Raw genomic sequence first — 14,161 nt, 5'->3', positions numbered from 1 at the left:
TTGAGAGAAATTCAATTTCCAGTTAAGTCCTCACATACCGTGTCCAGAATCTGAGCATGGTTATGGCGGAAAGCAGAGGAGGCTGAATTGAAACCACCTTGGCTTGGCCTGGCCCTGGCAGGTGCTAAGCCTGGTCTCCCCCCTACAGTTTACAGCTGGTGCCCTTCAGCCCTTCAGCTCTCCCGACTCCCCACAGCAGTATTCCCTATGCTCACATGAGTTTGCAGGGAGTGAGGTGGGATAGGAGAGCTGTTGCTTTTCTTGAAAATGTTGTAAGATTTAAAGTTATAGAAAAGGAAGTAGGTAAGGGATTAGTCAGGATCCAGTGCAGTGCACACCAGGCTTCTGGTGTGGCCCTCTTGGATGAATTTCTAGAGCTTCCTCTGTAAAAGGAGAAAAGTGCCAGCCAGTAGCAGGGCTCACCGGGAACAGTGCTTCCTCATCTAGCCTGTTCTTCTGCAGGGATATATCAGGTTACAGAAAACACTGGGCTTCAATATATTTGACAGGTCATTCTTCTAAATAGTTAAAAAAAGGTAACTGATAGATAATGAGAAAATTAAGTTGGCATTATTTTAAGTTAATGACTTAAAAATCCAATGACATGTTCTGTTATACTTTAGACTGGTAGAAATTAGGTGATACTAAAATGCCATATCTAGAAGTGGCTAAACGTTAACACCCCTCTTACTGCATCTTTGTCAGATTATGCAGTCCCCGTGCTCTGCATAGCACTCTTGTCCGCAGTGCTGCTGGGCGAGCTCTGGATTTCAGCAGCACTGTGCTGTCTTCATGGACCATTACAGCGACCAAATCCGAAGTGGGCATTTTGGCTTTAAATAAATCAGCAAGTAGTCAGTGTTAATTTTTGTACTTCTCTTAGTGTTTCTGTAAAAGGTTTTGAACAAGTACTAGCGAGGCCTTATATGCACAGTCTCAGTAAATTATACTGAAGAAAAGTAATTTAAACTTCTGCCTAGATCCTCGCCATGCTGCCCCGCACACGCCTCGTCCCAGCCCTGCGGGCGCCTGACTGGGGTGGCCGAGCCAAGCCCAAGCCGTGCCGGGCGGAGCCAAGCGGAGTCGTGCCGAGCAGAGCTGAGCCCGAGCCTATCCCACAGCCCACGGCGCCCACACGGAGCCCGCCCGGCCGCCCCTCAGCACCGCCCCGCCCCGCCCCGCCCCGCCCCCGGCTCCTCCGGCCGCCAGGCGGCGCTGCAGCGTGCGGCGGGTGGAGAGGCCATGGCGCTGCCCGGCGACCTGTGGGCAGAGCTGCCGGCCGAGCGCCGCATCTTCTGCTCCGTCCTGGTCTTCTCGTGGGCCGTCTACCTCTGGGAGGCCTTCCTGGCGCACCGGCAGGTCGGTGCAGCTCTGGCGGGGACGGCTGCTGGTGGGCCGGGGTTGTGCCGGGCCCGGCCCGGCCCGGCCCGGCCCGGCCTCACGTGAAGGGTGGCCGGGGCCGGAGCTGAGCGACGCGGGGCCTGTCGCCTGCCTGGGGTGGGCTCGGCCCTGTCCCGGGGCGCGGCCTCAGCGCGCTGTAGCGGGTGGTGGGAGTACTCACAGCGGCGAGTTGGGTGAGTGCGGTAGGGTCACCGGCATCTGAGCACTCCCAGCAGCTCGGTCCTCCTCCCCGGGACAGCTGAGAGAGAGCGGTATGAGCAAAAATGAGGAAATGCGTGACTTGAAATAACGACAGTTTTAACAGGTGAAGGAAAGAGGAGGGAGGCGCCGCAAGAGCTGCACAGGCCGTCGCTCACCGCCTCCCCGAGCAGACGGTGTCTGGGCAGCCTCCGAGTGATAGCCACCCTGGAAAGGCACATTCCAGCGCTCTCTTCTTATTATAGAATAAATACGACATAGAGGACGGAGGGTCTCTTCGGTCAGGTCCCGGCTGTCGCCTGCCAGCCGCATCTCCACCCCCAGCCTGCCCACCTGGCAGGTTTAGCAGCAGCCACACACCGGGGTGTTTCCAGCCCCAGGAACGCGGAGCATCCGCGCGCACCCGTCCCTGCCAGACCCAGCGGGGTGGAGAGCGCCGCGGAGGTCAGGAAGCGGTGCTGCCAGCTCCTTTGAGCCCTGGGATCAGGGACACTGCAGCCTGGTGCCCCGGACAGGGGAGAATGTGTTCCGAAGTGACAAAGGGTAGGAGTTTTTCCTTAGAGAACAGGTAAATATACTGAAACAAGACAGCAGAGGGAAAAGACTTTTAGTCGTTAAAAATGCTTAAGTGACAAGTTCTATACTTAAAATGAAATAGCACCTCGTTTGTGCAGCAACTCAGTAGGTATGTATTCTGGTGAAGTCACATGGCTCGCACGGAGGATCTGGTGTTCGGTTTCAAAACAGCTCAGTCGTTAACTCCGGTGCAGTAAGTCACATCCTGTGGAAAAATCAGTTTGTGTGATCTGTATTTGAGCTATTCTAAATAAGTCATTTAGCCAGCAAATCAGTTCCTGGTTACAACATAATAATTATGCTTCAGTTTTATATTTAGAACTTGAGAGAAAACAAGAATTCAGGAATATTTGTTCCTTTGTGTGTTGTTTTTCCTTTTTTTTTTTCTTTTAACTTTCTGTGGTGGCCCATGGGATCATTTTATGTGCTACTTTTCATTCTTACTTATCTCCTTTAAAATATTAGATGTAGACTTTAAGTTTTGTCTTCAATTTTTCAGAGGCGGGTGTATAGAACAACAACACATGTACCACAGGAACTGGGACAGATCATGGACTCAGAAACATTTGAAAAGTCTCGTCTCTATCAGCTAGACAAAAGTACTTTCAGCTTTTGGTCAGGCCTCTATTCAGAGGTTGAGGGCACTGTAAGTACCTTTCATATGTTATTTTTCATGTACTCAAACTGAAATACTGTGGTTCTTAGTGGTCCCATGCAGCTACACCATTGGCATTCTGATGTCTTGTGGTGAACACTGACATTTATAGTCTGTTTTTGTTTGTGGCTGTATTTGCTACACAAAAAGAAGTAATTATGCAGAAAGTATGTAATTTCTTTCTGCAGTGCTGAGTCATACTGCGCAACTACAGTGTTACCTTACGTTTTAATTATGTTCTATTATAGTTTCTGTTGCAAAATTAATAAGCAGCAGGAGAGTTATTTTAAATTGTTAAAATACAGACCCTTCCCTGTGTTTGGAGGAATGCAACTACTTTCATTTTTAGATAAAATTTAAGTAGAAGGTAAAATGAGCAGCCTGTGAGAACAGGGAGTGTACCAATGGATACTTCTGAAGTATAAGAAGAATTACACTGGGCAAGTAATGTTCACATATTTGAAAAAACAGAACTGTTAGTTAGAACAAATTATTTATGTGTGTGAATTACAGTCTTAGGAGAAGAGAAACCTCTTCTAACGCACTACTGAAATACCATTGCTCATCAGTACCACAAAAAGGAATCCTGAAGTGCCTGGCATTGCAAAGTAAATTGAAATATCCTACTTCACGATGAACTTAAGCAAGCATAAATGTCAGTTATAAAATGTAATGAAAATAGGATTGTAAAATAGAGTTGGTCATGTAACTGTAAAACAATGATGCAAACCCAGTACTCAGAGATTTGTGGTACCTTTTAACTTTCACATTTCCTGATCTCCTTTGTGCTGCTTCACCTGTACTTAATTTCCTTTTGTATGAACTTGTAAGAAGGATGTTTTGTCAGTGCAATCTGTTATATTCTTCTTGTTGGGATTTTCGGTATGCTCAGTAGAACTCGAGACAATTTTTATATGAGTTTGAAGAGCTTTTATGTTTCTGACTGACTTGAGAGGCAGTATTTCATTTGGAAATTAGAGGTTCTCTCTGGTGGTGAGTTGGTGGGTAAGGTGAGCTGGAACCACCTAGCAAGTGCAATGAGTCAAAAGGTTCTGAAGCTTTTTCTTGATTTCAAGAACTTTAGCCAAAGCAGGTTCCTTTGTTGTTTCTAAAGAAAATATACATGATTGGAATGAGCATTTTTTGCCACTGAATTTAGCGCCATGCTATTCAAAGACTTGAATCAGTAGTCTGTGTTTATCTTCTTCTGGGCCTACTGTTGTTATGGTTGCCCAAAACATTGTAGCTACTAAATAAGAGAGATATGAGTTTGCCAGATGGACTGTTAGATGAATAAAGAACTGTCTGGATAGCTGCATACAAAGAGATAAAGCAAATGGTTCGGTTTCTGAGTGGAAAGCAGTGGTGGCTCTCAAGGGTCCACATCTGGGTGAATGCTGTTTAATATCTTCAGTGGGACTGAGTGTACCTGTCATGGGTTAGCAGGCATAGTCCCAGAAGTGATTTTCTTGCAAAGAGGTGCTTACAGCTTCCTCTGTGACCTGACAGAACCTATTGGCTGGCTAGTTTGAATATGGACAATTTTTTAAGCCACTTAGAATTTTGACCACCTCTGTGATCCACACTTAAGAATAGACAAACCCCGGGCAGAGCCCTCTCTCGTTTCAGGCGCTGGGACAGGTGGCTGCAGGGCCCCGTATGGGGACCCGGCAGGCCCGCCCCAGGCCCTGCTCGGGCCAGGCTGGGCTGGACCACAGCCATCCTGGGGCCGATGGGCCCTGTTCCACCTGCAGCCCCCGCCACAGCCCTGCTATATGCAGATGGAGTGGCCCGGCTCCCCCTCTCCAGTTCGGCCAAGATTCAGCTGAAGCTGCCCACCGATGCCCGGCAAAGGTCATGTGACCAACAGCGATAATTGAAATTCCAGCTGCAAGGCCTGGGTGAGATTAACCCTTTTTATGTGCTGTGAAGAGCTGAAAACCTGAGGGAGGAGAAAGAGGAGATGCTTAAAGCTGAAATTCTGTTGTGAAGCTGTGAGGTATCAGAGTACCCGTTGTAATTTCATGAAGGCATGGGGGCTGGAGTGTTCAACTTGTACTTGTGAGCAAAAGCACCTGCGCTGAGATAGGCAGATGCTGACACAGCTGTAATTTGATGAGAAGTTTGAACAGGGAGAGATGGAAGTGATGAGGACTTTTGCTCCAAATGGAAAAGGAGAAGACCTCAGTTCCTAGAGATGCTCCCAGAGATAGTCCTAGAGATGAAGATGAGGAGGACCCTTTGCTCCCAGGGAAGGAGGAGGACCTCTATTCTTAGAGATGAAATGCTCCCAGAGATGGTGAAGAGAACTTTTGTTTCTGGACGGCTCAACCTTAAAATTGCACCCCAGTAGCTCAAGAGTGGACCCTTGAAAGCAGTTACGGGAAAAGCTGCAAGTCGTGGGAGGGGGACTCTCACATGATGCAAGCAGAGAACCAACCCAGGCGGCTGTCTCGTGATAATGTCTCCATAGTATGAGCAAGAGAGACTCCTCTTCCTAAATGGACTGAACAAGGCTATTATGGAAATGGTAAACAGACTGAACATCTCAAGGGTTGTCTTTTTTACATTGTCAGTGGGAGAAGGGAGAAAGGTGGGGGGCGGAGAAGAGTTCTGAAGGTGTGGTATGATTTTATTTTTCCTTTTTCCCTCTTTTAGGTCTGTTAATAAACCACTTTATATTCTTTCAAGTTTGGTGCCTGCTTTGCTTTTCTCCTAGTTCTTATCTCACAGAAGGTAAATAGTAATGAGTATTTTGGACCAAACCACTACACTAAATTGGTGCTTCTGCCCGGTTACAAACCGAACCCGCTACAGTACCCTTGGCAGGTTTGCAGCTGACACCAGGCTCAGTGGGGCAGCAGATGGGCAGGAGGGACAGATGCTGTCCAGGGTGACCTTGATAGGCTGAAGGAATGGGCTTGTGTAAACGTCACGGAGTTCAACAAGGCCAGGTGCAAAGTCCTGCACCTGTCTCAGTTCAATCAACAGCACCAGCGCAGGCTGAGGGATGAGTAGATTGAAGGCAGCCTTGTAGAGAGGGACTTCAGGGTCCTGATAGATGAAAAATTGGACATGAGTTGGCAATGTGTGATTGCAGCCCAGAGAGCCAACTGTGTGCTGGGCCGATCCCCAGCAGCATGGGCAGCAGGGCGAATCTGCCCCTCTGCTTCACTAAGGTGAAGACCCCACTTGCAGTGCTGCCTCCAGCTGTGGGGTCTCCTGTGCATGAAAGACATGGACCTGTCAGAGTGGATCCAGAGGAGGCTGCAAGAAATGGTCAGAGGGCTAGAGTGCCTCACCTTCAAAGACAGGCTAAGATAGTTGGGGTTGTTGGGAGCTGGTGGTAACCCACAAAAGGCTGTCTCTTCAATCATCCAAACTTTACACCATTTATACATATTAGCAAACAAAATTGTGGTTCATTAACTAAAATTTACATAGTTCTTTTATTAATTAGTATTCTACCTTCTGTTGATTAAATTATTCTTTTGCTTCTCATGCTAATTCTCAGTCTTTCTCTTGTGAGTCGATGGGTTTCTTGGGTCGGTGGTCCATGAGTCACTGGTTGTAATCTGCCCCTGCTGGAATTACCTGTTACCCAGTCAGAGCTGATTAGCTTTCTTGGTTTCATCTTAACTTGGGGATTCTGCCAAATGTCCTTGTGGTTCAGAAATTCAGCATTCTCTCCTGTGTACATCCTTCTGCCCAAGCTTTGGTAATGTTTCCCTGGGGCTGAGATCATTAATGCATATCAAGCCCTAGACTTTAACAAGGCATTTCTACAAACAAGTAATTTTTCTTTCTAACGCCTGGACATCATGGCGAGGCCTTAGAGTCCCTTGCAGTACCTAAAGGGGTTCCAAGAGAGCTGGAGAGGGTCTTTGAACAAGGGCCTGGAGCGACAGGACAAGGAGGGATGGCATCACAACAGACAGAGGACAGCATTAGCTTATAGGGAAGAAATTCTTTCCTGTGAAGGTGGTGAGGCCCTGGCACAGACTACCCAGAGAAGCTGTGGCTGCCTTATCCCTGGAAGTGTTCAAGTTGGATGCAGCTTGGGGCAGCCTGGTCTGGTGGAAAGTATCCCTGCCTGTGGCAGGGGGATTGGAACAAGGTGATCCTTAAAGTCCCTTCCCACCCAAACCATTCTGTGGTATTTAGAGGTTCTTTCTTACCCAAACCATTGGGTGATTGTGCTTGCCTGTGTAGGAAAAGCATAGCTTTAGCTTTCTTTTGTGACATTTTCTTTCTGTTCCATCCCTGTTTCTGTAATAACAAATCCACAATGATTTTAGCAGCTGATTGATTTATTAACGAAATTAGTGCATCCAGCTGTCTTCCACACCTGAGCCACTGAATCCAGACTATGCTGTTGATTTCTAAGCAGCAGCCAAAGTCAGTTACTAAGCCAACAGGCATCTTTGTTTGTATGTTGTTCCACTGTTTCAGCTGTGATGGTGATAGCTAGAAAATAGGTATGTCTCAAACTGCTGCTGCCTTTAATGAATTGATTGTGTTGCAGTGATGCTGATGTACAAAAGCTAAGTGAAAAACTGTGGAATATGTGAGTTAAAGCTTCGAGCTAATTATTTGAGTACTGGCCTGAATAAAGAAGTTTTGGAGCAGTCTGTTTCCACATCCTGCCCTTGGGTTACAACAGCTCCAGGCAGTGCTCCATACTGGGGGCAGAGTGGCTGGAAAGTGGCCCAGCAGGTAAGGACCTGGGGATGCTCATGAACATGAGCTGGCATGTGCACAGGTGGCCAAGAAAACTGGGGGCATCCTGGCATGTAGGGGGCCAGTCTCTTCTTCTCCCAGGTGACAAGCGACTGCACCAGAGGAAATGGCCTCAAGTTGTGATAGAGGAGGTTTAGATTGGGTATTATATTTCTTCACTGAAAGGGTGGCCAAGCACTGGAACAGAGAATAAGGGGAAACAGTCTCAAGTTAAACCCTCCTCCAGGGGAGATTTATCTGGGATGAGAAATTTCTCCAGTCTGCCCAGGGCCCAGGTGGAGTCCTGGAGGGATTTAAAAAATATGCGAATGGGACGTGGGTCAGTGGTGGGCTTGGCAGTGCTGGTTTGGACTCAATGATCTTAGAGTGATTTTCCAACCTAAAGTTTCTATGACTATATTCTGCAAAGTGGATATAGCCCTTGTGTAGGGTATGTACAGCTTTTCTACATGTCTGTGATGGTGAGTTATTGTTCCTGTATGTGATGCTGAGGTGTGTCTTTCTATTTCTCAGAATCTGTCCTGCGTTTATCAGATTCCGTCTGAAGTGAGGTGGCCTTCGCTGTCTGGGTTTGTCACTTTTTTTGAGCATAAAATACATTCTTTATTGGCTTTGGGAACTGCCTGAACTTGAAAGAGGCTATTGTGGCCAAAGTTGATGAAACTGAATGCCAGTTTTGCAAGCTTTTGCCTTTAATAGGTTGAAGTATGATTCATTAACCCAGCAAATTAATTGAAGGGGAGATGCTGTGTTAGAATTACTAGAATGCTTTATTTCAGCCATAAATGATTTGGGTTTCTTTTTAACTAATTAGTATCAACAACATGCTAATAGCTATCTTTGTTCAGGGTGATACTTCTGGGACTGTCAGGTCTAAAACCTACAGGTAGTCTGTAGAGGAGGAACAAACTTGCTCTTACGGTTACAAAACAAGGAGAGTGGAGCTTCAGTGTTGAGTATTCAATACCACCATGTCATGTTGGAAGAGGGGATGGTTTTCATCAGGAAAGATGAAGTGGAAGGGTCGTGGTTCTTTTTGTCTGGGGCTGGTGAGAGGAGAGAGTGCAGGGCCAGGGTTCCTGCAATACCCGCAAGGCCACTGCCACCTGCCATCGCTGCCACCTCGGATAGAAGGAGCCGCTGCACCGCAGGTCGGAGCCGCCCCAGATTGCGCAGCCACCGGGGAGAGGGATTGTGCCTGAGACCGTGCCATGCTGCCCCTCGTACTGCCGCCCATGGAGAGATGTAGTGGGACCCAAGGCCTGCCAAGTGGCATGGAGTGAGCAGCTTGTCAGCATAGTTCCTTATTAAAACTAGCTCTCCAGGTTTTGTTTAGTTCATTTTCCGTTGTTTCCAGGCTGGGGGGAGGTTGTTGAGCGGCAAGATCCTCTCCGGTGTGCTGCCTTTGTTCTCCTGGGTGCAGCGTGGCAGGCAGTGTACTGGACAGCCACCGTTTTGCTTTTGTGTGGAAACAACATCTGTCTTCAGGAAGCAATTTTGTTTGTTTGGTGGTAAATACTGTTGTGGGTGGAACACTCTCTTTTGTGCCCTCTTTTATTGATACTGTTGTGTTTATTCACATTATTCTTTGTTTTCTCAACCCAAAAGGTCTAGCGCCGAGGTCCTCTGCCATCTTGTTTTTGCCCTAGGGGGGACCGGGCAATATCTTGTCTTTGCTGGTTAAACCAGTTCTCTCTTTTGTACAGGTTGTTTTTTTTTTTTTTTTAGTGTTGTGTTTACTGCTGTTTTCTTTAGTAAATTGTGACTCTAATGTATAATCACTCTGAGTTGGGTTTTTTTCTTGTTCCCCTCCACTATTGAAAGGGTACAGTTTAAATGGCTTTGATTTCTATGCTGAGCTTTTAAAACCACCACACTTGCTTTGATCCTTTCCATCTCCTGCTGACACTGAAAATGCACCCTAACAATTAGGTTGTAAGAGTAAGCCTTTTCAAAATAAATAAATAACCCCCTGGCATTATCAGTATTGGAAGGCTGCTTACTTGAAAAGTGATTTATATATATATAGTGGATGCATCACTTGCTAAGAAGGCAAACATGAAATATTTACAAGTTGAGCTGATAAGAAATGCTGCCAGGTCTGGCCGTGAGCTGCAGTGAGCTCTTGCTTCAGTAGCTCTAGCTTGGGCGTTTCTTTGATGGTGGTGTATCCCAAATGTTCACTCCCTGTTCCTTGGCAGCCAGTATGTCAGGAGACATTGGGAGCAGGCACAAGGAGGAGACCATGAAGCTTTCTTCAAAATGGCTATAACGGCTCCAGTAGTGAAAATGAAATTGGGGCTTTTCTCTGGGCAGGGAACACAGGTGAACCTCTGCTCTGGGAGAGGAGGGTGGCTCCTCTTCAAGACGAGAGGCTGCAGTATGGATATATGTATGTATATGGGTATATGTATACGTAGATCTTCTGAAAATATACCTTATGTCTGAGCCAATATAGCAGCAAAGTCTACAGAAAATAGGCTTGGAAATATGCTAGTATTTCACAGGAAAAAAAGAAATTACCTTCTCTCTACTTCTGTAAAGTAAAAATTAACTATTGCCAGATATTCCAGGCTTGTTTTATCACTGTTAAGATCAGAGGGGTGGCAAAAAGCTAATTATAAAACTTGTCTTATTCACCCTTAAAGGTTCTTACCATGCTGAAATTTTAGTAGACTAAGATGACAGTGTGTTTCATACTGCCTCTGTGGTATGTGGTTTTGTTTTCAAGATGATTCTCCTCTGTGGAGGAATTCCTTTTCTCTGGAAACTGTCTGGTCAGATCTCTGGTCGTGCTGGGTTTGGACCAGAATATGAGGTAAGTAGGCCTTAAATTTCTGTGAAAGTATTTGGTCCCTACTGCAATAATAATTTTAATTTTTAAGTTGGTGTTTAGTTAAAAGTGAGATGTAGCTAACCTATAATATAGTAAAAAGAACAGGTATTTTCTGGTGCCCACAATGACTGTGTGATTCTGAGAACAGGTAACAGTAAATTAGCTTGCTTTTAAATTAGTTTACTAATTAAAACAGCCTTATATGTTAAAAGCAAAGTCTGGTATCTGCTTGAATCAAATGAGGTGGTGGGCTGGGTTTTTGGGAGTTCTTTATTTGGGTGTTTTCTTTTTACTGGTACTAGAATTGATCTACCTGCACACTAAAAGGGTAAGAAGTTTGAGGCTACTGCTTATGTTGCCTTTGTGCCGTGGATGAAGCATGTATCCAAATTTGTGTTCCAAATCCTTAGTAAGCTATTATAGTGAGCAATAATCTAATCATCATGAAAAAGTTAATTCTGTGAATTTATCTAGCATCATCATCTAACTGGTTTCAGTTAAGTCACTGACCTAAAAGCCATTTTTAACATCCAGAATATTTGTTAGTATGGGTCAGTAAATATCAGGTGGTTTTCTTTTGTTTTGTTTTTCAGATTGTTCAGTCATTGGTATTTCTACTGCTTGCAACACTCTTCAGTGCAGTGACTGGTCTCCCATGGAGTTTGTATAATACATTTGTCATAGAAGAGAAACATGGCTTCAATCAACAGGTATTGCAGAGAGCACTTGTGCTGACCTGATGGGTTCAGATTGGTTAGGTAGACTGGTCTGTCCATATCTGTGCCAAAGATCATTAGTTTTAGGGACATTTCTACTCACACTGCATAAGAATCAGTTTTATCAGTGGCTGTTGCAGGAGTGCCCATGCAGCAGCAGGCTGTGTGAGCCCATGCCTCTGAGCATAGAGATGTGTGTTCTAGGGGTGGGACAAAGAATGTTTCATGCCTCAGCTGTTAATTTTTGGATGAACCCTCCATCTGCCTTTCCTGAGAAGTTTGGATCATTTGCTTGATAGGGGCACTCCTGATTTATGATCAATGCCCAGGTGAAAGGAAACCAAGAAATTACTTTCCTTCTCATTTTGTTTCACTTACTGATTTCTTAAATCAGTCTTTACTAGATTGGAGAATTCAGCTCTTCATTTGTACCTGTGTTGGGTACCCATATAATATCAGCCCTGGTTTTCTTAATTGCTTTTACCAACTTGGTTTCACCTGTGTCAGCATCAGTTTCTCATGAGATGAGATATTCTTTCTGAGAGAAGAACCTCAATCTGGGGCCCATCATTAGCCATTTCATGCCAGAGCATAAGATTTGTTTTCTGCTTTTGGAGCCAGCTGGTGTTGTCTACAGTACTTTCTGTTCCAAGTCTACTAGGAAGTTGTTGTTTGGCTGATTTGTTTGTTTGGTTTTTTTGCATTAGAATGAAATTTAGATGGGTAGCAAATGTGGTTCATTTTAGTATCAGTAGAGATTCTATTTGCCAATTTCATCTTCCAGTCTCTATGGAGGTGGGAAGACTAAAGAAGTTAAATCAGTTTGTTTCTAAACTCCTTATGTTCCTGGTAGATTGATACATTGATGCTTCTTATTCCTTTTTATAAACAAGAAAGGAAGTAAGTAATAAAAAGGGCTTTAAGTGCAGTGATCTAGTTTGCACCCTTTAAAACAGAAATGTGTAGATCCTGACACATCTGGTATTATTTTGATTCACATCAATTTATTTAATGGCATACTGTTTTCCTTCCAGGAAAGACCAACTATGAAAATTCTCACTGCACAGTTTTGCTGTTAAATCTGTGTGTTCCCAGAAAATGACAAGGCTGGTTTGGCTGTGTGTCCCCCCACCTCTGATATTTCAATACTGTGTCAATAGCAGCTCCTGCTCCAGGCCTTGAGAAGGAAATCTGAAGATTGTCCTAGTTAGTCATAAACCTTGAGCTTGTGACCAACTCAGAACTCCATTTAGCTCTCTAGTCTTGTGTAAAAACCTCGTGATTCTAAAAACCTGTGTGTCACTTTTTTCTCACAAGCGAGGAGATCCTCACTGTCAGATTGAGGGTGCCCATGGCCATTCATGTCCCAGGTGGTTCTGAGATACAGTCCTGGGGATCCTAATCCCTTCTGCAGACTTGACAGTGAGCACACTGCCAGGCTAGCGTCCTGCTCCTAGCAAGGAAGGAAGGAATGTTCCTGTGTTTCCAGAGCATGAGTCAATCAGTCTTTTCTCCACAGGCAATATATGTTTAAAGTATTTTGGTTGTTCTCTGGCTATCACTTCTGTTCTGCAGTCCCCAAAAATTGTAAAGGCTGGCAGAGTCCTAATTCTTGCAATGTGCTTATGCCCTGGCCTAGCCTAGCCATCCTTTTGACATTCTGAATCCTTAAACACACATCAAATGCCATCTCTCGCTCTTGTCTCTCATATCAGTCCTTAGTAGTTACATCAGGCCTACACCTTGATTGCTTCTCCTACCTTAGTGAGGAGTGAGTTCTGTATTGGTGCGGAATCTGCAAGCCCTTCATGTCCAGCACACAGAAGTCCAAAGACTGTAGAATTAGAGCCAATCGGCACAGTAGCTGGTGGATGGAGAACCTGACTTGATCAGGCCCTGCCTTTCTGCAGAAGGAAAGTGTCAAATACTGCACTTAATAGCTTGGGCTTCTTTAAAAGTGCCTTGAGAGCTTGCAGAATCCATGTGGTTTCATTGTTGCTTTAGGCAAGGTAAGCGGTATTCTGGGTGTATCGGAACATTTACTCCCAAGAGCTGTGCTCTCTGCATGCTTCACTGTTGTCAGTGCCTAATCAAACAAGCAAATGAAGATGTGCTACTGACACCCATAGAAATAAAATGCTTGACTGAGCTACCTCATGGTCTTTTACAAGGGTTTTTTCCTGGCAGTGGTCATCATACTGAGAGCTAAAGGCTGAGTCCATGTCTTAGGTACCGGATGTCTTACAAACAGTCATATCTCCACCTTCCATTTCAGACTGATGGTCTGGGCCCCTTAGTGAATAAGCCAAATTCACACCTGGTACTGGCCCAGACTTTGGAATTCCTAGCAGTGATTCTTAGCTGATCTTCAAATAGACTCTTCCTTCTGTAGGAGTGGCTTGCTGAAAATGAGGATTTTTCTCAAAGTCACATTTGCCTTAGGAAGCAAGAGACTCACCAAAGATGAAAGACACCATGCAATTTGCTAGCTCTACTCCTCCTAGATTGTGGAGCTGGAAGTAAAGAGAGATTTAAAATGAAAATACGAGCTAAATGGATTGTAGTTGACCTGTTTTTCTTTCAGAGCTTTTCAGTACAGCCTTGTTTGAAAGATCTTTACATACTAATCCTTTAGAGCTTGATGGGTATCTTAATTGTGTTGCAGAGTCACTAGATCAGATCATTCAGATAGAGGTCTTTGAAATTTCTATTGCTTCTGTTAAAGTTATGATACTTTTAAAGCCTGAGATAGCTATTTGGTAGTAACTGCATGTCAGTGGAAGCTTGGAGTAAAATGCCCAAGGTATTGCTGAAAATCTGTAATAGGATTTCTATATATTTCCAGTTAGGACAATTAGCTTAGTGGTAACTGAAAGTTAAGACAAACTGGGGCAGCTGTTTAATGAAAGAGAAAACATTTTCAGTAGCAGTGCTTCTTTGAGAGTTTCTTATTTTCTAAGAATCCATAATGTGTGGGATATAGATTGGTAAAGGAAGTAAGGGACAGATAAGCTTAAATTTTGTCTTCCTCCTTTAATG

General features: G+C 44.8%; 1 protein-coding gene across 1 annotated transcript in view; it reads left to right on the top strand.

The window, feature by feature from the left end:
• Window positions 1-1,213: 1,213 nt before the first annotated feature.
• Window positions 1,214-14,161, top strand: part of ZMPSTE24 (zinc metallopeptidase STE24) — a 30,130-nt gene continuing 17,182 nt past the window's right edge. Inside the window, exons 1-4 of the mRNA XM_042022544.1 lie at window positions 1,214-1,359; window positions 2,675-2,821; window positions 10,302-10,388; window positions 11,000-11,116. Coding sequence (XP_041878478.1) covers window positions 1,243-1,359; window positions 2,675-2,821; window positions 10,302-10,388; window positions 11,000-11,116 — 468 coding nt within the window. The 5' untranslated portion in view covers window positions 1,214-1,242. The remainder of the gene's footprint in view (window positions 1,360-2,674; window positions 2,822-10,301; window positions 10,389-10,999; window positions 11,117-14,161) is intronic.

Source organism: Corvus kubaryi, unplaced genomic scaffold (assembly GCF_017639235.1).
Source record: "Corvus kubaryi isolate FWS band 111438036 unplaced genomic scaffold, C.kubaryi_AGA036_p1.0 37209, whole genome shotgun sequence".
NCBI classification, from domain to species: Eukaryota; Metazoa; Chordata; class Aves; order Passeriformes; family Corvidae; genus Corvus; species Corvus kubaryi.
This window is presented reverse-complemented; position numbering and strand designations above follow the sequence as displayed.